The 23,410-nt window shown below is 34.8% G+C and overlaps 1 protein-coding gene across 5 annotated transcripts in view; it reads right to left on the minus strand.

The window, feature by feature from the left end:
- Zzz3 (zinc finger ZZ-type containing 3) overlaps positions 1 to 23,410 on the minus strand; it is a 107,667-nt gene that overhangs the window by 60,469 nt on the left and 23,788 nt on the right. For 4 of the 5 annotated variants that reach the window (XM_077791081.1, XM_026409615.2, XM_026409605.2 and 1 more), the window contains 2 exons: positions 6,476 to 6,609; positions 4,398 to 4,551 (listed from right to left, as the gene is read on the minus strand). Coding sequence is in view for 1 of the 5 variants with exons in the window: in XM_026409615.2 (XP_026265400.2) it covers positions 4,398 to 4,420 (23 nt within the window). In the remaining 4 variants the exon portion in view is untranslated. The remainder of the gene's footprint in view (positions 1 to 4,397; positions 4,552 to 6,475; positions 6,610 to 23,410) is intronic. The other variant, XM_026409597.2, reaches the window with a different exon arrangement.

Consider the following 23,410-nt stretch of genomic DNA (forward strand, 5'->3'; position numbering starts at 1 on the left):
TCTTTCATAAGATACTTTGTAACTTAACTGCAGGATGGTTAGAGAAAGAGGCCAATCGTGGCCATAATGCAAAGTTCCAGAGTTTGCTCCTACCTTTTGCCACCCTTCTATAGCCTCCCTCAAGTATAACCTCCAAATGCCCTCCTACCCGTTTCCCTTGGCAAATCAAACACAATCTCTTCTTTGCCTCAACTAGAAGAATCTAACATTGGAAAGGTCAGAATTACAGAAGACACTGCAACATGTACCATATACAAAAAAGAAACTTCAAAAGGATATTGTCTCTCCCTGCTGACACAGGGATGTAAGAAAAAAAGGGTTCTGTATCCCTGTTTCTGGATGCCTTCAAATGAATTTTGAGAAAAGTGGCCTGTTAAACTATGTTATGTTGGCTGAATTTTAGTTTTGTTTTAGAGTATGGCATACTTTCAAATTTTTAATTAACATATTTTAAAAAGCTTACAAGACTCATAAAACTAACCCTGGAACTAAAGCACAGTAATTTGTTCTAGATACTTTTGTAGTAATCAAGTGAACAGTAAGAATGGGGCACATCAACCAGAAATTAGAAAGTTTCTTATAGTAAACTTTTACTGTTTGGAAATTCCTTACAGAGATTTGTGATACACCATAAATTTCTGCTTATAATTACAATAAATTTAAACTTCAAATGATATTTTAAAAGAACATACACTAAAAAATAGTAAACGAAATTTATTTCGCGTACCCAAATCGAAAGCTATCAAAGTTGAAGATTAAATATTAAGTACCCATATACATTTACAAATAAAAACTAACAGTAATTTTTATTGAAAAAACCTAATGCAAATAACTTGAATGTAAACCTGATTATAATTTATGGTTTCAAAACTAATATTGACAATAGTAATATTTTACAAACATACACAAAGAATGTTAATTTTAAAATGCAAGGCCAATTAAAGGTGCAGAAATCTCTTAAATGACTCCATTAATAGGACTTCCTAATTTCTCCTTTCTTTCCACACCAAACTGAATAGAAACAATATCTCTTCTGCAGTACAACTTCCCAGAAAGAGACTACTTTGTATTTTGGATGAAATAAAACTATTATTATTAGTACTCAAAATTACTTATACAGTGTGTGTTTCTGTGTACCATTACAAAATACCTATAATGAGGGCCTATATTATCTCTTCACCATTTCCATGATGATAATATTGAAACATTCATTACTGTAAAAGATTTACACTTCTTTTTGCGTCTTCGGCTCCCTAAAATTTTTTTATTCCATTCAGTAACTACAATGAAGTCCAAGTTTTAAGATTCTTAAGGTTGGCATTTAAAGAGAACCTATTTAAAACAAGGGTCTTTTGGTAAACTCTTACAACTCCAAATGTAACCTGAACTGAACATGATGGCACACACCTGTAATTCTAGCTACTCAGAAGGCTGAGGCATGAGAACAGTCTGGGCAACTCAAGGAAAAAGAAAAGAAAAAAGAAAAAATTACAAGGACTGAGATGTGCCTCAGTGGTAAAAATGCCCACTGCAAAAATAAATAAATACTGAAAAAATATTCAAATGTAACCTGAAAAGCACCATTAATGGAAACTCTTAGAAACTTACTAAAAATGCAGAATGGGGGCTTAGAAGTATAGTTCGGCAGTAGAATACTTGTCTAGAATGCTGGAGACCCTGGGTTTGATTCTCAGAAAATGTGGGACTGTGAGGTCTCGCCCCAAAACCTAGCACTGAATCAGATTCCCAGATGATTCATGTATATATTAGAGGATGAGATTACTGAACTCAAGACAGTATTCTAATAATATAATCCATCAAGTTTCAAACCAATTTACTTACTTATAATATACCCCTTAATTCTTTACTGGACACTAATTATTCAAAAACATTTATAAATAAAGCCATGATCTCTCTGGCTACAGAAGCATTAAAGAGAAGTCTGTAAAAATCTTGTAACTTGGGCTGGGATTATGGATCAGTGACAGAGCACTGGTCTCACATATGTGAGGCACTGGGTTTAATCCTCAACACCATATAAAAATAAATAAACAAAATAAAGATATTGTGTCCATGTATAACTAAAAAAAATTTTTTTTTAAATCTTGTAACTTCAATTAACACATTACATACACTTAAGGCAATAAATTGTCAAAATTATGAAGAGTAGACTTTAATAAAAATATAACTAATCTTCCCTCTAATGCATTTTTTTTCCTTCTGCTCTATGCATTTTCCTTCATATCTTTTCTCTTTTGGATAAGTATATTTAAAGGTACACATTTTCTGTAATTATCTGATAAACTGAATACAAAATTCAATAAGCAAAAAGGGACCAAAAATGTTTACATTACTCAGTGTTGTTTTCCTCATTTTAGCTGCATAACAGTTACTGAAGAATCCAGTAAAGAGGACTGAATCATGAATTTATATTCCTGCCAAATATTAAGTGGCTAAGGAGAAGATAGACAATGAAAACCTTAGCCAGTACCCATTTGGAAATAGATATTTAATCACCCTGGTTTTAAAATTAAGGGAAATTATTAAGTTAACATTCATATGGGGAAAACCCAATCTATGAAAATCATGGAAAAAAAATAATCTAATAGACTGAAGATTTTTCAGTTACCCACCAATTAATCAACAGTGGCACTTTCTGGAAGACAGGTAAGAGAATAATCAATCACTAGAATTAAACAGACTCTCTAACCAGTCTTCTCCATCCTATTCAGTTTTCATTCTATCAAAGGGCCTATTTAAGGAGGGCTACTTTATCTATTCATATTAATCTCCAAATCCTACATCTAATACCACAAAACTCATTTATTTAACACTGAACCACAAACCTGAGCCAATTATGCCCAAATCTGACTGTGATATTCCGAAACATTACCAGCTGTTTAAAATCATAATTTCCAGCCCCTGTGATCATACTTAAACTCATCTGTAAGAATTAAAAGGAATAATAACTTTTAATAAGAAAGGCCAATATAATGAAATACTGCTCCAGCTATTACATTTACTTAAAAGAGAGAAATCTATAAAAGCTATTTCAAAAACACTGGCTGTAACTATTCATTCCTACTACTATTATCACTAAAGTTGTTACCATTTATTTTGGGAATCGAGGAGCTGGTAATCCTGTTAACACCAATGTTCTGATTGTTGTATATATTATTATAATACTTAGTTTTAGTAAGTGAACAATTTTTGATACTGGTATACGTTCATGTATTAAAACCAAAGTAAGAGCTGGGGTTGTAGCTCAGCGGTAGAGCGCTTGCCTAGCATGTGTGAGGTACTGGGTTTGATCCCAGCACCACATAAAAATAAATAAAATTAAGGTATTGTGTCCAACTATAACTATACACACATACACACACACACACAAAGTAAAAGGGGAAAAAAAACATGAGAGTTGGGGGAAGTGTCACCAATATGATTATTTTTCTACCTGACTAGAAGGTAACTGTTTTAATAATGTTCAGGCTATGCTTGCCAGGTAAGGTAGCGCGCACCTATAATCACAGCAACTAGGGAGAGGCTGAGAAAGAAAGACTGCAAGTTCAAGACAAGGCTGGGCAACTTGGCAAGACATACCTCAAAGTAAAAATAAATAGGGATAGGGATGTCGCTCAGTGTAGAGTGCCCCTGGGTTCAATACTAAGTATTGGGCGGGGGCGTGTTCCATGCTATGCTCGTCATATAATTCCTTGAAGACAAATTATCTTAGCTGTGAAATTACCACTATAAGGTAGAAGAGTGATACCTGGGGACCTACTTATACACTTCAACTTAAAAAGTTCTTAATATTCACCTCTGTGAAGTCTAGAAACTCTGATATATACTGTCTTACATAAAGAAAATTCTTCCTTCTCTGCCATTAAGAGACAGATACACGACAAATAGTTCGAAGTGAGTATACACTTGAAAAATTAACTGAGGAGAAACAGAAGTCAAAGAATTTCACAATGTTATTGAAATATTTAGGGTGCCAAAAGATAGGATGTTTGTGCCTTCTTGCCCCAGTACTGGGGATTGAACCCAGGGCATACTTTACTACCAAGCTATATCACCAGTTTAATTTTTTTTTTTTTTTGAGACAGGATCTTGATAAGTTATTTGCTTTGGATGGCCTCTAACTTACAATCCTCTTGCCTCAGCCTCCAGAGTAGTTGGGATTACAGTTGTGAACCTTGGTTTATTGGTCTAGACATTCCAAAATACTGATGAAAAGAGAGGAAAAATATTTCATCCCCATAGCATTTCCCTCCTATAAATACCTCATCAGACTTTAGTCTTCTACACAGTATGAAAATAGTCTGTCCCCTCAAAAAAAAGAAAGAAAAGAAATCAGACTAAAGTTGTCTTCACTACTGCAAAACTAAATAACTTACCTGTACAACCAAAGATCTATCATTGTGGAAATATTATCTCTTTTCCATATATCCTGAAGGAGTTGAAGCTATGATCTAGAATAGAGCTTAAGCATCAGGGTTTCAGACTCTCAGCTTCAGCCATGGAGAATACTAGAAACTCTTAAACTCCTTTCTTTAAAATAAAATAATAAAAAAAGAATTAAAGAAGGAAATTAATTTATGCTAATAGATTTACTCCTATGATGAGAGGACATAGCAGGTAATAATCTCTTTATATGACATCTTTGGGGCTTCTTGGTAACTGAAGCCAGGTTACTAAGAAATTAGATTTTTTAGAAATCAACGAAAACAAATAAACCTTCAAAATACACCAAATCCATACAACTTAGTATTAGTTTGAATCAAAATATGACTTGGTTCTTGTTATAAAGTTCTGCTCTAAGGCGGGGTTTTTTTTTTTTTTTTAAGGTGACCTAAGGATTGTCCTTGATAGGACTTCTCATGTCAGAATTTATAATCTCTTACTCTTATTCAAGAGGATTTTGTGTTCCAAATATGAAAAACTTGGGAACTGAGCACAAAAACTATTTAGGTGATACATACCAAAGAATCAACCAAGTCTTCTACACCTACAGAAAAATCTTCATATTTATTAAAGTGCTAGATACTCATTTATTAAAAGAAATTTCTACTATTTTTGACATGTAGATTTTCAACAAGGACAAAAATAATAAGGATTTTCTGGGCTGAGTACCCAGTTAGCCAGATATTTAATTAACCTAAATCATTCCAATTCTTGGAATAGTCTGTTAATTACAGCTTTACTAATGTGTTATGATATCCTTTTCAGAAGATATAATCTGGCTAAATGAGTTATTATGAGTGCCCATCTGCAGACAGAGTACCAGGAAAAAGACCAGCAGATGTTTATGATAGAGTGTCACTTTATGATAAGCATAAAACTACATATTCTAAAAGTGATACTATTTTCAGTGAAGAATTATAATTTAGAGACTGATGCAATTATCAATAATTGTAAAGTAGGGTTACTGCCTAGTAAAATTATATTACTGTTTTAGAATGGAATAGGATTAAATGTTTCTTCTCTTGGAGGTGGCCAGCTCCACCCACCTTGGAGCATTCCTTCCATTTTACTCAATAAATTTTTTATGCTTTTTATTAAAAAAACAGGGGAAAATACAGTTAATATTTATTATATACAGATATAACTTCTTCCAGTTTTGCCTTGTAGAGTCTTGGAAAAGCACAAAAAAGGAAAACTGGCTGAATTTAATAGTTCACTACTATGTTAAAAAATTTTTCTAGCCAGGCACAGTAATACACGCCACTACTCCCAGCAAGGGAGCTGAGGCAAAAAGATTGCAAGAATGAGGCCAGCCTTAGCAATTTAGTGAGACCCTAATTAACTTGGTGAAATTCTCTTTCCAAAAAAAAAAAAAAAAAAAAATGGGCTAGGGATACAGCTCAGTGGTCAAGTACTCCTGGGTTCAATTCCCAGTACCAAAAAAAAAAAAAAAAAAACCCACATACACACACACACAAAAAGAAACTTTTTTTTAAATAAAAAGATTTTTTTAAAAATCTTCTAAATTAACATGAGGAGGGAAAGCACAGTGAAAACATGAAGTACTACTAACTTTAAAATTCACTCTTCTTATACCAAAGACTCAAAACGACAACTCCTCTGTACTCGACCCTGAAACCTTTCATAAACATTACATTCTATAGTGTGTGATGGTGGTGGCACCCATCAGAGGCAAAGGTAACCTACAAATTAAAATGTGTTTTTAAGCATACATGGATGTGCCTGTCCTAGCACTCTATCAAGTTCTAGTCAACAATATTACCACCCTTGTTGAAGAGAGTTCACTTCAAGAACATCATCCTGAAGAACATCATACCAGAAGAGTGTAAGTGCAATTGTTATTTTTACTGAAGGACTGATACTTACAGCTGACTTCTACCAATATTAAGACAGATAGGATCCTGAGGGCATATTTCATAAAAGCCTGATACACTGAAAAAGACTAACTCGATCCCACCTGGCCTTAATTAAGATTACATTTTGTTCTTACCTTTTTTTAAAGTGTTTCGCCTAGTATTTGAATCCCAAGCGTCTGTATTTATCTGTCATCACTGTTAATGTCCATGTTACATTGAGACTTCAGGTATGAATTATTTATATGGTTGTACTAGCACAACTTGGTATCTGTGAAGGGAAACCACAATGTCACTATGGCTGTGTTACTGTTTACAGATTTGTGGATAAAAGTGATAATATTTCTAAATACTTACATAGGACATTTCATTTTCTAATAAATTTCATAAATAATTATCTATATTTAGCCATGAAATATGTGATATTTTCAACAGAGTAAGATGATTTGTTAACACATTCTCAAAAATTCTTCTCAGAGTACCCATAAGCAAGTTTTCTAAATTTAATTCTAAATTAAAACTCCTGCAGAGATATCCTCATTGAGTATCTGTGTAGAAATACTTCATTTTCTAAGGCTGTAACAACTCTGACATTAATATAAAGCACTTTTTTTGTTTTATTATGATATTAAGGAAGTAATCTATAATATCTAAGAACTAACTAAATACATGACATCTTTTATTTTTTCAGTACCAGGGACTGAACCCAGGAGTGGCTCTCTACCACTGAGCTACAACTCCTGCCCTGTTCATTTTTTCTTTTGAAACAGGGTCTTGGCTTAGGGCCTTGAACTCATGATCCTCCTTCCTCAGCCTTCTCTGGTCACTAGGATTAAAGGTGAGAATCACCATGCCCAGCTGTATATCTTTTAATGTACTCCTTTCACCTTAGACTATACCTTTTGTAGGACTAATATGTCAAAAGTATTTTAAAAATAAGCAGAAATTAAATGTTATTTAAAATCAATCAAGGAGTTATGGGTGTAGCTCAACTTATATTCAAGACTTTGGGTTCAAAACCCAGCACCCTAATACTAAACAGAAATGTAACTACACAAACATACCTTTAAAATAAACTTCATAAAAACAAATTTGGCTGATTACAAATCTGAGAAATATATTCACGTGACTACAATGATGAGGAAAAGCCTTATATACTTTCATTTAGGCCCAGCTACTCAGGAACCTAAGGCAGGAAGATGGTTGAGCCCAGAAGCTAGGGAAGAGCCTGGGTAACACAGAATGACTCCATCTCAAAAACAAAACACAATAATAACAAAACCTTAAGTTATTTTAATCAGCTTAAAACTAGAAAAAATGAGTGACTGAAAAATGCTCATTCATATACATCAAAAGAAGCCTTTGAAAGACATTTTAAAATGATTCACCAGGTGTGCTGCTCCAAATTCCTATATGATAAAAACAAAGAGTAAAAACCCATGAGGAAAATGCAGATAGCGTTGTTTGTAGATAATTCTTGACAAAATTGTTTTCAAATGTTAAAAACTAACCTTAACTAACACCATAAAAAATTAACCCAAGAGGGGCAGTGGGTTGCACACCTCTAACCCCAGCAGCTCAGAGGCTGAGGCAGGAGGATCTCCAAGTTCAAAACCAGCCTCAGCAAAAATGAAGCGCTCAGAAGCTCAGTGAGACCCTGCCTCTAAATAAAAAATACAAACTAGGGCTGGGAATGTAGTTCGGTGGTCCACTGCCCCTGAGTTTAATCCCAGGTATCAAATAAACAAACAAACAAACAACCCAAATCTAAGTAATCATAAATTTAACAATTTTAAAAAATTTTTATGCTATGAGAGCCAAAACTCATAGCACCTACATTACACTCTTTGTTTCATACACTATGAATTTCAAACTTAAGCTTTCCACAAAAATACTATGTGTTTTCTGGGACAGATAAACTACTTTATGTTATGACAAATTATAACAATTTTTCATTTGCATTATTTAAGCATAGTAACTTTGTTCCAGAAATTTAAAAAATCTAGCTATTTTATCTTTTTAAAATATACAAAACAAAATGAACTACTTATGTCCTCTTCCTAAAGCCTTCTTATTTTATTTATTCCTTGCTACAGACAGAGCTTTGCTTGTTTTCACTAACAAAATTCACTGACTATTCAACCATTCAACAGATCTAAAAACCAATCTTCACTAAAAAGAATTACTTTTCCTACTACTTTCAGTCTAACACTGGTACTACTGTGCTAACTAGATTACAAGATCTCAGATTCATGGCACACATGGATCACTTCAAAAGTGTACAGAAAATCTCACTAGAAAATATCAGTTCTGGTCATATAGCAAAGTTATGAACCACACCACATACTATAAAACTATAAAGTCCAAGCTAAAGGTAACCTAAATTATGAGATACTACAAAAATTTTGTAGTATTTTCTTATGAGATTGGGGTGGAGGGAAGAAAGGTTGTACTATAAACTCATATTTAGTGTCTAATTCTGGTTGTTATAGATGAAAATACACTAAATATGTATACTATGCTATTGCCTTAACAGGTTTTTTTTTCTTTCTTTCTTTCTTTCTTTTTTTTTTTTTTTTAATGTGCTGGGGATTGAATCCATGGCTTTACACATTACTAGGCAAGTGACTACCAATGAACTAGTCCCCAGTCCCCTACCTATGATTTTAAAAGAAATTGAGAGATATTTAAACCAGGTAAGGTAGTGCAATCCTGTAATCCTACCTACTCAGGAGGCTGAATCAGGAGAATCAAAAGTTCAATACCAGCCTGGAAAATTTTTAGCTAGACCTATCTCAAAATAAAATTTTAAAAGGGCAGGGGGTGTAGCTAAGTGGTACAGTACTTGCCTCGCCTAGTCTATGTAAGGCCCTAGGTTCAAGGCCCAGAACTTCAAAGAAAATCCAGTCAACTGTAAAAAGCATCAAGATCATGTTAAAACAGAAACACCTTTCCTAGACAACATTTCACAGTTACTTGCTATAAAAAGTTGAACCAAAGTTTTATTAAGTACAAATTATGATCACAGAGCCCACTGTCCTGGGCCCCTGAATTGTTTAGAATCACAGGTTCTGTTTTGGATGATGTCTACAGATTTTTAGAAATAAGTCTATTTATTTCTGGTCAACAGAAAGTAGAAAGTATCAGGATATGGTGGGAGGAGATGGAAATGTGATTCTGTCATCAATGAACAAGCCACTTTGCCTATCTTTGTTTTTTTTTTTTTTTTTTTTTTCCCCCATCAGCAAAATGGCAGACAATATCTGCCTACAACCTCACTGGGTTGTTGTGAAGTTCAGAAAAAAAGAGCAAGTCTGTGAGATACTTTTGTATGTTTGTTATCAAACTTTAGTAGGCTAAGAAATTCCTGAAGCCAACACCCTCAAATATCGAGATTCAGCAGGTCTGGACATGAACACATAAATTTTCATTTTAATGAGGTACTTCAAGTCATTCCAAGGTAGAATGAAGATCATACTTTACATCAGATTCTCCTAAAACCTTAGTGTTCCTTAACCTAGTTATGTATTTAAAATGCATATTTCTAAACTTCATTCTTAAAACTCCAGATCAGAAAATAGAGCACAAAAATCTTCATTTTATCAAATGCTATAAGTGATTCAGATGTATGTGAGACATGATCCATCTTTTTAGAAAATCTGCACTATATTCTTCCTCCAAAATATTTCTCAAATTGTTCTCCACCTCTGTAATATCATCACCTGTGACCATCCTGCATCATCTTGTATTTTAACTAGCCCAAATGCCCTCTAATTATTTCCTCTGCTTTGTCCCTTAAAATGCAGTCTACAGAGTGGCCAGGATGCATACCTAATTATCTCACCTTCCTGTCTAAAAACTTTTCCAAGGGACTTCCACTTCTGGCCAACAGAGTAATGGGCAAGATTTTCATGCTCCCACCTGAAACAACTAAAAATCTGTGCAAAGTGTATGAAAATGTTTTCACACACTGGAAAATAGACAATACAATAGAAATTAGACAAGACAATGATAGAGAAAAAAAGTAAATGAGGTAACACCGAGAAATGCCTTAGCTTACTACTTGGGCAGTTTCCATGCTGCAGATAGAGAGGGTTAGCAGTTTCCCTGAGTTAAGAAGATAAAGTGAGGAGTTTGGGGAGGCCATAGTAGCTAGAGTCCCCAGAACAGTGCAAGAGAGGAGAAAGCTATGGAAACACTGAACAAGATCTTAGAAGAAGAAAGGGAAAAAAAAAAAAATCTTAGAAGATCTACAAAGGTTACCATTAAACCTTGAGCTGAATATGGATCCATATCCAAGAAAAACCTATCCATAAGCAAAACTACACTGAAAAAATGTGTAACAACTGAAGAGTTGCCAGCCCAGTGGTATATACCTGTAGTTCAGCTACTTGAAAGACCAAGGTAGGAGGATTTCAAGTTTGAGGTTAGCCTGGGCAACTAAGTAACTCCCTGTCTCACAATAAAAAATAAAAAGGAGGGCTGGGGTTGTGGCTTAATGATAGAGTGCTTGCCCGACACGCACGTGTTCGAACCTCGGCACCACATAAAAATAAATAAATAAAGTCTTATTTTAATAAATAAATTAATAGATAAGTTAGGAAAATTGGTGTATGCTTGTAATCCCTGTGGCTCCAGAGGCTGAAGCAAGAAGATTACAAGTTCAAAGCCAGCCTCAGCAATTTATCAAGGCCCTAAGCAACATAGCAAGAACACCTGTCTCAAAGTTTAAAAAAAAAAAAAAAAAGAGGTTGGGATGGGATGTAGTTATAAAGTTCACTCAATCCCCAGTACAAAAAAAAAAGAATATGTTCTAAAAACTGTTTAAAGCATTTTAGCTATTTGGAAATAACTGGGAAGAATAATAATCAGTGAATTTAAAAGGATTTAAATAATATAAATGATGACAACAATTGATTTCAATTAGAAAATAATAATAAAAATGTCTCCAAAATCTCTAAGCTTGGCATGGTGGTGAATGTCTGTAATTCCAGGAATCAGGAGGCTAAGGGAAAACCATTCCAAATTCCAGACCAGCCTCAGCAATTTAGGGCGATCCTGTCTCAAAAAAAAAAAAAAAAAAAAAAAAAAGGAGGCTGGAGATGTAGCTCAGTGGTAGATTGGCCCTAAATTCAATCCTTAGTAACACACATACAATATCTCCAAATACTTGGAAATATATAATATGCTTTGTTAACATAATCTATAATTTAGGGGGGAAAAAACGGTGCTGAGTGTGGTGACACACACCTTTATCCCAGAAACTCAGGAGGCTGAGGCAGGATTACAAATTCAGGATTACAGGGCTGGGGATACAGCTCAACTGGTGGAGTGCTTACACAAGGCCCTGAGTTAAATCTCCAGCACCACCACCACCACCACCACAACAAAAGTTTAGGATTACAACCAGAGCAATTTAGTAAGGCTCTAAGCAACTTAATGAGACCCTGTCTCAAAATATAAAATAAAAAAAACTGGAGATGTAGCTCAGGCAATCCCCAGTACCAGAGGAAAAAAGAAAAGAGGAAAAGAAAGGTCTCAATGACTTCAGTTTACACCATAAAAAACTAATAGAGAAAGGATAAAATAACCCATATAAATAGAAGAAAAATGAAATAATAATGAACAGAAGTAGAAATAGAACAGAAATGAAATGGAAAACAAACACATAAGAGAGAAAAATTCATAAGCCCAAAGCTGACATTAAGAAAAAACAATAAAATTGAGTCTGGGATTATAGCTCAGTGATAGAGCATATGGTTAGCATGTATGAGGCCCTGGGTTTAAAGCCCACCACAAAAATCAATAAAATTGAGGCTGGGGTTACAGCTCAGTGACAGAGCATATGCTTAGCATGTATGAGTCCCTGGGTTCAAAGCCCACTCCCCCACACCCCATACACACACTAAAAACCAATAAAACTGATAAATCTCTAGCCAGACTAATCAGAGGAAAAGTACAAATTATCATCAGTATTAATAAAGAAATGATATTAATATAGATTCTGTAAATATTTATGAAGACTTTATTCATATTTTAATAGAAAATTATTCTAACAAGAGTAACAAGAGCATTCAATGGGCAATGAACAATCTTTTCAATAAATAGTACTGGGACAACTGGTTATTCACATGCAATAAACAATAAAGTTGAACTCCTACCTCATACCATATATAAAAATTAATTCAAAGTACATAAAAGATTAAGAGTTAAAATGATAACATTATTTGTTATGCTAAAAGCATGAACAATAAGGACAAATACTCTATATGATTCTACTTATATGAGGTTATCTACAGTGTTAAATTCATAGACACAGAAAGCAGAATAGGAACTGTCACAGAGAAAAGGGAATTATAGTTTAGTGAGTAAAGAGTTTTAGTACAGCGATAAAGAAAAAAATTCTGGAAACAGCAGTGATAGTTACAGTTATACAACAACGTGAATATACTTAATGTCACTAAACTCTACAGTTATAAAACAGTTAAAATGGTAAATTTTTTTGAAAACTGTATTCTAATACAAATTTAAAACATTAACAAAGCACAAGGAACTGAAGAAAAATACAGATAAATTGAAATCATCAAAATTAAACCTAGCTAGGTATAATGGTATAAGCCTGTGGTCCCAGCTACTATGGCGGCTAAATCAGAATTACTTGAGCCCAGGAGTTGGAACCCAGCCTGAACAACACAGCAATACCCTGTTTCAAAAAATAAAAAATACATAAAACCTTTCATTATTTCATGAACTCAAAAAAGGTAACACCTGGGCTGGGGTTGTGGCTCAGTAGTAGAGTGCTCACCACACACGTGCAAGACCCTGGGTTCCAGCCTCAGCACCACATAAAAATAAGTAAGTGAAATAAAGGTATTGTGTCTAACTACAACTAAAAAATAAACATTAAAAAAAAAAAAGATAACACATTCTATTTTATGGAATGAAGCATTGCCCAATACTAGAATAAAAAAATAAAGCAAATTAAGATATTCAAATTAAATTGTTTTAATCTTGCTTCTTAAGCGATCTAGTGTCCAACAAAGGGACTCAAAGAAAAGAACTTGTGACAGCCCTTAAGGAATACAGGAGACAATTATTCATAACAGTCAGAAAGTGGAAATAACCCAAATATTCATCAACTACTGAATAAAAAAAAAACAAAGTATATTGATATAATGAAATTCAGTCATTAAAAGGAAAGAGATACTAATATATGCTACACCACTGATGAACTTTAAAAATAACATGATAAGAAAACAGTCACAAAAGCCTACATATTATGATTCCATTTATATGAAATGTCCAAAATAGAAAAAGAAAACAGGTGGTTGCTGAGACTCTGTGAGGGAAGAAATGGTAGAAAGTAAATGAGGATTCTTTAGAGTGATGAAAATGTTCTGCAGTGCTTTATGAATATACTAAAAATCACTGAATTACACAATTTCAAAAGGATGAATTTTGCCAGGTGCAGTGGGGCATATTATAATCCCAGAAACTCAGGAAGCTAAAGCAGAAGAATTTCAAGTTCAAGGCCAGCTTCAGCAACTTAACAGGACCCCATTTCAAAATAAAATGAGCTAGAGACATAACTCAGTGATAAAGTGCCTCTGGGTTCAATATCCAGTTCCACCTCACCTCCCTAAAATAATGAATTTTATAATATGTATTAATCTCAGGGGATTTTGTGTTTGGTATTAAATTCCAGGCTTCAGGCACACTAGGCAAACACTTTTCCATTGAGTTACATCCCCAACCCTTTATCAATTTTTTTAACTTATTTAGGTACTGGAATTGAAATTGAAATCAGGGGTGCCTTACCACTGAGCTATATTCCTAGTCCTTTTAATTTTTTTATTTATGAACAATAAGGTCAAATACTCTATATGATTCTACTTATATGAGGTATCTACATATAAGTAGAATCATATAGAGCTAAGTTGCTATGGCTTAAGTTGCTAAGGCTGATCTCAAACTTGCAATCCTCCTGCCTCAGTTGCCTAAATCACCGAGATTACAGGAATGTACCAATACGCCTGGTTTTTCATTTTTAAAAAGAAAATATTAGCCATGTGGGGTGGTGCATGCCTGTAATCCCAGCAGCTCAAGGGGCTGAGGCAGGAGGATTGAGGTGCAACTTCAAAACCAGCCTCAGCAATTTAGCGAGGCCCAAAGCAAGGGTGGGGGATATAGCTAAAACATCCCTGGGTTCAATCCTCACCACCACCAAAAAAAAAAGAAAGAAAAGGAAGAAAAGGAAGAGAAGGAAGAGAAGGAAGGAAGGAAGGAAAAGAAATGTACTATGGAAGGAAGACAGGAAGGAAGGAAAAAAAAGCCCATACAGTTCCAGAAACTTTCTTAGAATACAATGGGGATTGGGGCAGAGGACCTCATCAGTCAGTTAAGCAGGACTATCCTAACTTGTGAAACTCGAGCCATATTTTTCAAGCTTCCTTGAGCTCGTTTCATCTGTAAAATGAAGAGGCTAATTTTTAAAATGCATTTAAAAAATTGATTTGTAATATATATTAATGAGCAATATTTATAACTGGTCCCCCAGAATCTACCTTTGTTCTCTTTCCATTTCTATACTCTACAAGTAACCTCTAACTTGACTTTCAATCCCAGATTAGCTTTAGCTAGTTTTTGAATTTGACATCAATAGAATTGTACCATATATACATATAAAAAATGTTTTTTAAATGAGTATACAAAATTATACCTGGTCTTTCCATCTCTACGTATTCTAAATCCTCCCTAATAGCTAACTAGATCTGAACTGCAAATGTTAGGTGAGGAAAGATGGAAGGTAAAGAAGCTTGAGATGTAAATAAATAGTTTTAGTATTGCTATTATTATACTACCCTAGGAACACTTATAAATACATACCTCTACATTGTGATAATTCATCAACTATACATTTATTATTTATTCCCCTCTCTTAATGAATATTGTACTTCAATGGAGAAAAGAAAAACTATAAAAATTTAGGGCTGGGGATGTGGCTCAAGCGGTAGCATGCTCGCCTGGTATGCACGGGGCGCTGAGTCAATCCTCAGCACCATATAAAAAAAATAAAATAAAGATGTTGTGTCCACCGAAAACTAAAAAATAAATATTGGGAAAAAAAACCAAAAAACATAGCTAAGTATCACAATCATTTGAAGCACTTACAAAAAAAAAAAAAAAAAAGGTAACAGGAATTTCTAATTCCAAAAGTCTGGAATTCAGTTCAGTTGTAATCTATTTTTGTAATTTTAAATTTTTATAATTTTTCATTTATCCGTTGAAGTACAATATACATTAAGAGAAGGGAATAAATAATAGATACATAGTTGATGAATTATCACAATGTAGAGGTATGTATTTTTAAGTGTTCCAAGGGTGGTATAATAATAGAAGACTAAAACTATTTATTTACATCTCAAGCTTCTTTACCTTCCATCTTTCCTCACCTAACATTTACCTTGCCCTCATAATCACATTATCAGATGCAACCAATCACCTCTTCGAAGACACTATACTGCCAGTGAACCCTATGCATAGCTCTTACCATACCACTGAGAATTTGTAGTATTTTTCAAAACTTTGTTAAGAACATTTTATTAAATTATATCCTAGAGAAACACAAGAAAGTAAAACTACTCTAGTCAAAAGTAAGGTACAGTGACTGTATGACGGCTTGCCTACCCTTCCTCAAATTATCCCCCTAGTTGTTTGAAAATTATTATTTATTATATTCATCCATTCAGTTTTCTGCTTCATTTACCAAAACTATTTTAATAGAAGATTATTCTTATTTTTTATTTCCATTGTGCCTAGAAATTCATTAAGCATTATTATTGGGACATTATTCAAACTAAGAGTAAATATGGGGGATAAATCACTAAAGGGGGGGGAATAAATATGTAGAGGCCCTAAAATAGAAAAGGACTTGGAATGTCAAAGGAACTGAAATGAGGCCAAAGAGGCTAAAACTTAGTGGGTATGAGCTCTCAAGGTGCCAGATCATGAAGGCTGTACCAAAAACTTGATTTATATTTGCTTTTATGATTTTATTTTGATCATTTATTCTACCAAAGAATTTTAAACAGAACAATGCTGAGGATTGAACCCAAGACCACTATACTGCTAAGCTACACTGCCATCCTTTTTAATTTTTTGATACAGAGTTTCACTAAATTGCTCAGGCTGGCCTTGAACTTGTAACCTCCTGCCTCATCCTCCCAAGTCACTGAGAACACAGGTGCACAACACTGCACCTGGCTTCTTATACTCAAAGATCATTTTGACTGCTGTGTGCACTCAAGTATAATGGAAAAGGAACAAATGTATGATAATAAATGTGAATGGGGGAATAAAAGAAAAAAGTCACATGGTCCAATTTTGTTGTTTCCATTCATTCAACAAACATTCAAAGGGACCGATTATGGCCTTGGCACTATTCTAGGCACTGAGAATACAATGGGGAACAAAAAGTTCCTGCTTTCACAAAGCTTTCACTTTGTATGAACAAATAAAATATATGTTATGACAGGTAAGAAGTGCTACAAAAAAATAAATAAAGCAAGGTAAAACAATGAAGAGTAAGATGGTGTTAGGAAGGAATTCTAATGGTCTAACATTTATACTGCAATCATGTAGGGCCTGATAAGCCTTAATAAAGGTAGCATTTTATATGAGATGAAAGCCACTGAAGAATTTTTTTTTAGTTGTAATTGGACGCGATACTTTATTTTTGTTTTTATTTTTTTATGTGGTGCTGAGGCTCGAACCCAGCGCCTTGCACATGCTAGGCAAGCACTCTACCACTGAGCCATAACCTCAACCCCCACTGGAGAATTCTTATCAAGAGAATAACATGATCTGGCAGAGAATGGAATGCAAACAGCAAAAAAAGTTTAAAAAAAATGGAAGATGGTTTGGAAGGCTATAACTGCCATAGGAGAAATAATGGTAAAGTTATCAGTGGAAGAGACAAGAAATTATCCAATTTAGATTTTGAAAGCAAGCCCAAGAGAATTCACTAATACACTGTCTCTGGCTGGGGATGGTGCAGGGGAGGGGAACAAAGATTCTTACACACTTTACCTCCACCAGGCAGTATTCTTCAAGGTTCTATCCTAGTCTTCTTCCTGTTCCTACTCCTTCATCACTGTACTTCACTTTAGTTTCCCTAAATCTAAAAGGACAGTTTCTACATTTCTCTTGATCTTCAGTTCTATATATCCAACTGCCTGCCAGACTCAAGAAGAATCTAGAATTTACTTGTTCAAAACAATTCACCATCTTCCCTTCAACCCCAGCCCAGAACTAAGTATTTAAATAACTGACCTTACAAAATACTTTACATTCCAAAGCAAAACCCTATGAATAACCTTTTTAATTTCCTAGTCCCTGGTTACCATATATACATATCTGATCATTAATAATACTTTGTACTGGGGGGATAGAGGTACATAATATGCACTTTATAATGTCAAAGTACAAAAGTTTTAAAAAAATGTATTTCTCTGAAAGATCAGTTTCCTGAGATAAAAATTCTCCCTTGACCCTGTCAATGCCTTTCATATCATCTTCCCCTTTTGATGCATTTTTCAAAATCTGCTACCCCCATTTTTTCTTTTTTCTTTGCATTACAGGGGATTGAGCCTAGGGATGCATTACGACTGAGCTACATCCCTAACCTTCTTTTATTTTTATTTTGAGAGAAGGTCTCACTAAGTTGCTTAGGGCCTCACTAAACTGCTGAGGCTGGCCTGGAACCTGTGATCTTACTGCCTCAACCTCCTGAGTCACTAGGATTATATACGCATGTACTTCCATACCCAACCATATTTTTCAATATCTCCCTACCACTATAGACTCTTGCTTAGACTGGAACAACAGTTTCATATAAGGTCTCCTACATCAAATCTTGTTCCTATTCACACCATGAATAATCATATCAGCACTCTCCTGCTTTAAACTCTTGAATGACTCTCTTTGACAAAGCTCTACCCTAACATTTTCAGTTTCATCTTTGCCAACTCCCCAGCAATGCCTTCAGTCTCAAACTATTTTGAGTTCTTCAAATTTTCCATATTTTGCATTCCTTCTTACCCTTCAAGTTTTTTCCTGAACTTTTTTCTACGTAGAACAATATTGTTTCCTGCCCATCCCTCACATTCTATTCATCTAAGTAAACCTCTACCTTTTCTGTTTCATAATAATATTAATATATTGATGTTACTAATAATATGCTAAGCACTTCATACTTCAAGGACCCGAACACAAGCCTTTCATATCATTTAATACTCATAATTACTATCAGATCCTACTTTACTGATGATGAGATACACTGAGAAGTTAACTTGCCCAAGGTCAAAGAGCTAGAGATAGAAGACTCTACAGAGAAAGTTTTCTTAAAGATTATATATCTTATCTTATTTGACATTACTTTATCATTACTGTTCTCCCTTCAGAACAACACTACAATAACACCTTTCAGATTTCTCCCAGTAAACTTTGTAAAAGACACACCCTATGTCTATTTTTGCCATTATATCCCTGGCACTAAATATTGTGCATGGCACATTTTCAGCACTTTAATGGTGATCAACAAATGAACTGCAACAGCAAACATTAAGATGTGAACGTTTGCCAGACATGGTAGTGCATACCTATAATCCCAGTAGTTCAGGAGGCTGAGACAGGAGGATCACAAGTTCAAAGCCAACCTCAGCAAAAGCGAGGCTCTAAGCAACTCAGTGATACCCTGTCTATAAATAAAATACAAACTAGGGCTGGGGATATGGCCCAGTGGTTGAGTGCCCCTGATACCCTGATAACCCGCCCCCCAAAATTGTGAACATTCCATACCAGGTACTTTAAGAATATGTATTATCTCATACAACTAACTACCCTCTGATATACTCTCTATAAGTATTTTTACTTGAATGGTGAGAAAAACTGAAGTGATTTGCCCTAGGTCTCATTGTTCACTGGTACTAAAGTAGGAATGCAAACCCGGGAAGTCTTATCATTAGAATATACAAATGTGTAGGTGGGTAGATGGAAGATAGAAGGAAGGACTTCATGGCACCTGTTTTGATCACTCAGAAGCCTTTTTAATTTCCTAAAGAGCTGAGGTTGTTTGGTCGGTTTATTTGTTTGTTTGGTACTAGGGATTGAATCCAGAGGCCTTCTACCACTGAGCTATAGGTAAATCCCTAGCCCTTTTCATTTTATTTGGGACAAAGTCTTGTTAAATTACCCAAATTGGCTTTGAACTTGAGATCCTCCTGCCTCAGTCTTACAAACTGTTGGGATTACAGACACTGGGCCATCACACCTTGTTGAGGTTTAAAGAAATAACTTCTAGGTTAGAAAAATTTTATTTCAAACATTATCTCAATCATCAAAAGCTGTAGAATCTGGTTGGAAAGACCAAGAAAAAAAAATTTTAAAGTGGTAGTAATATAAGATTATCTTATTTCCAAAATGTATCTTAAAACATAGGTCTAGTAAATCAGTTTTTTTTTCCTTAAGAAGCAAAAATAACTCATAATTTGACCTGGATAAGAACAATAAGAACATAAAAACAAACACTTCCATAGGTTGGGGTCATAGATCAGTGACTTACCTACATGCACAAGGCCCTGACATCAATTCCCAACATAGCAAAACAAACCACAACAAAAACTACACATTAATGATTATTAACAATTTTTCTCTTTATTTTTCTCAATATCTTCCAGGATTCAACAAGAGAATAGTACCTAACCCACACAGCTGCTGGGGTACAGATAATAGAATGTTTGTACATTTGTAAATCTTGTTATTTTCCCAAAGCTTCACAAATTCAACTTCACAGATGAATTACCAGTAGAAAAAAAATCTTTTGTTCCTAAAAACATAAACCTTTAAACCAAGACCGTTTGAAAACTTGAGATACTTCTGCCTCAGCCTTCCAAGTCACTAGGATTACAGGCATGTGGCCACCATGCCCAGTTCTAAAAGTGAATTTTTAATTAAAAAAAAAGAAGAAAATTATATGTTTATAAATATATATAAACATACATAAACACATATAAATGAATGTTGCCCCATTTTACAACAATAGAGGGAAATGTAAACGGTCATCATGTCAAAGGTATTTGGGTTAAGAAGTATTGTAAAATTTTCCATTATTTTTCCAAGTTCCAAAATGTATTGTGGGCCTGGTGCAGTGGCACACACCTATAATCCCAACAGCTAGGGAGGCTGAGACAGGAGGATTCCAAGTTCAAGACTAGCTTGGGTAACTTAGTGAGACCCTATCTCAAAATAAAAAATAAAAAGGGCTGAGGATGTAGCTCTGTGGTAGAGTGCCCCTGGATTCAATCCTTGGTACCACAAAAACAAAACCAATAAAAACAAAGAAAGAAAGAAAAGAAATGTACTGTGGAAGGAAGAGAGGGAGGGAAGGAAGAAAGAAGGGAGAAAACCTCCATACAGTTCCAAAAATTTTCTTTGAATATATTGGCAACTTCTATTTCCTTAGACTCAGCATCAAAAAACTTCATCCAGCAATATTTAAAGCTGGTATTTTTTCACTTCTGGGTCCATCAGCCTTTTGCCATGGGCTTATAAAGTCATTATAGTTTTGTACTTCAGCTTGACATATGCTCCTTACAAGGGCAAAAATAAAAGAGTAGTTTTTCTTTTCCAGAGGTGAAATCTAAAGTTAGCCTCTATTAGCTAAATCAGTCAGACTCCAGGAATCTAGTGGTAAACAAACCATAACTGTTCTTAAGTATATATCAACAGAGCATGTTTATTTCTGCAGTACAAATTCTGGCCTATAGAGGAAAATAAAGAAACCTAAGAAGACTGGGATAAAAGACATTTGAAAACATTGGAAATGCACAAAACCCTGTCTGAAAAATTCTGTAACATGAATTAAAGATGATATGTCTGTAAGGTATAGATGTGTCCAGTGCATATATTTGAGAAGCATTTAGTATTGTGAAAAAACAAATATGGATTCCAATCTCAACTAAAGAACCTTCGTGTTGTGTGACCTTAAGTAATTAACCTCTGATTGTCAAACACTGGGAAAGCATTCCTACCTCATGGAATTGTCCTAAGAATTAAGCCAAATAAATTATATCAAGTAGCCATAATGTAATAGTATAAAATTAAGACATGTAATAATGATTACTGACATTTATTATAGAAAATATGCCAGACACTATACTTTATATGCATTATCTCATTTAAAACTCTCAAAACCATATGATGGTTCTTAAGACTGTTATTCTCATGTTACAGAAAAGAAAACCAAGGCTTATAAAAGTAATTTATCGAACATTACATAGCTAATTAGGTGGCAGAACAGAGAGTCTTAATTACTCTGCTGATGCCATGGTTTGCAATAACAAAGCACATTTTTATATCTTCATAATAATCTCAAAAGTAAATAGGCAAGCATCATTGTCATTTCCCTTTATATGGCAACAGACTCAAGGAATGCCAACGATCACACAACTAACAGAGCCAGAGCCAGAGCCAGAACCTGAACTTAGGTCTTCCCTTTTTTTCCCCCCCTTTTGGAGGTAGTGGAGATTGAACCCGTGTGCTTATACATGCTAGGCAAGCCCTCTACCACTGAGCTACACTCCCAGCTTGGACCTCAATCCCTAAACCAGAATTCAATCCATGAGACTAGTACCTTTGCATTATAAAAATAATTCTATAAACACTTTAAATGAAGAATTTCCCTGGAAAGATGGTGGAATGAAATGAACATCATTACCCTAGGGACATATATGATTGCACAAATGGTACATCTCTACACTGTGTACAATCAGAGAATTGAAATATTGCACTCCATTTATGTATGATGAATTGAAATGCATTCTGCTGCCATGTACAACTAAGTAAAACAAATTTTTTTTAAAAAAGATGGTTAAGAAAAAAAAGGAAGGTAGATAGATCTGGGGGAAAAAAAAGAGAGATATTATGTGAGCTATATTAAAACTTTTCCATGCATAATAGTACTCACCTATAATCCCAGCTACTCAGGAGACTAAAATAGGAAGATCACAAGTTAAAGGCAAGTAATTTAGCAAGACCCTTTCCCAAAATAAAATTTTTTTAAAAACAGGCTAGCCCTAGGCAATTTGGTACATGCCTATAATCCCAGGGACTTGGGAAGCTGAGGCATAATTCCAAGTTCAAGGGAGGCCTCAGCAACTTAGTGAGGTCCTAAGCAACTCAATGAGATCCTGTCTTAAACTAAAAAATAAAAAGAGCTGGCGGGAGGGGGGGGGGGGACTCAGTAGCTGTAAGGAACATATTTAGCTGATGCCTCATATGTCCTGTAGCTATCAGTAGGGAGCATGCTGAGTGGACCACTTGGGTATAACCAGAAACATCCATGGGCGTAATCAATGAACGTTGAGCTCAGCACCAATATAAACTAAAAGCACAGACCACCTGCAGCTGCATAGGGAGAACACTGATACACCATCCTGTCATCCGAATGGGCTGGAAGAAACCACCAGAGGACATTTACCTTTGAGCTACCAGAAGTAGCGTGGCCTTGGAGATATTCCAGGACTTGTGGTTATCCTTCGGATCGACTTTAATTATTAATTGAAGTGTTCACTGTATTTAATATCTGTGTGATTGCATTAGAATTATTGCTGTGTGATGTCAGTGTGATCTTAATATACATATTGCATTGAAAGACAATCCGCCTCCAAGTTATTATACAAGTAAGCCACTCACCACAGTGGCAAAGCATCCTGGTATAAAAAAAAAATTTCTTCCAGTGGCAGTCAACATTTGAGATAATCAGTAATGAATTCATACTATTTCTATGAAACTTGTGAGAAAAGCTCAGTGCTAATCAGAAGCCAAAGAGAAGATATTTTAACTGGTCTATTGCTGTTTTCTGTGGTAAGTTTCTTGTTTAATGAAAGACATCATTTAAACAGACAACTAGAGATGAGGGCTGGGGTTGTGGCTCAGCGGTAGAGTGCTCGTCTTACACGTGGGAGGCCCTGGGTTCGATCTTCAGCACCACATAAAAATAGATAAATAAAATA

This window comes from Urocitellus parryii, chromosome 11 (assembly GCF_045843805.1).
Source record: "Urocitellus parryii isolate mUroPar1 chromosome 11, mUroPar1.hap1, whole genome shotgun sequence".
Taxonomy (NCBI): domain Eukaryota; kingdom Metazoa; phylum Chordata; class Mammalia; order Rodentia; family Sciuridae; genus Urocitellus; species Urocitellus parryii.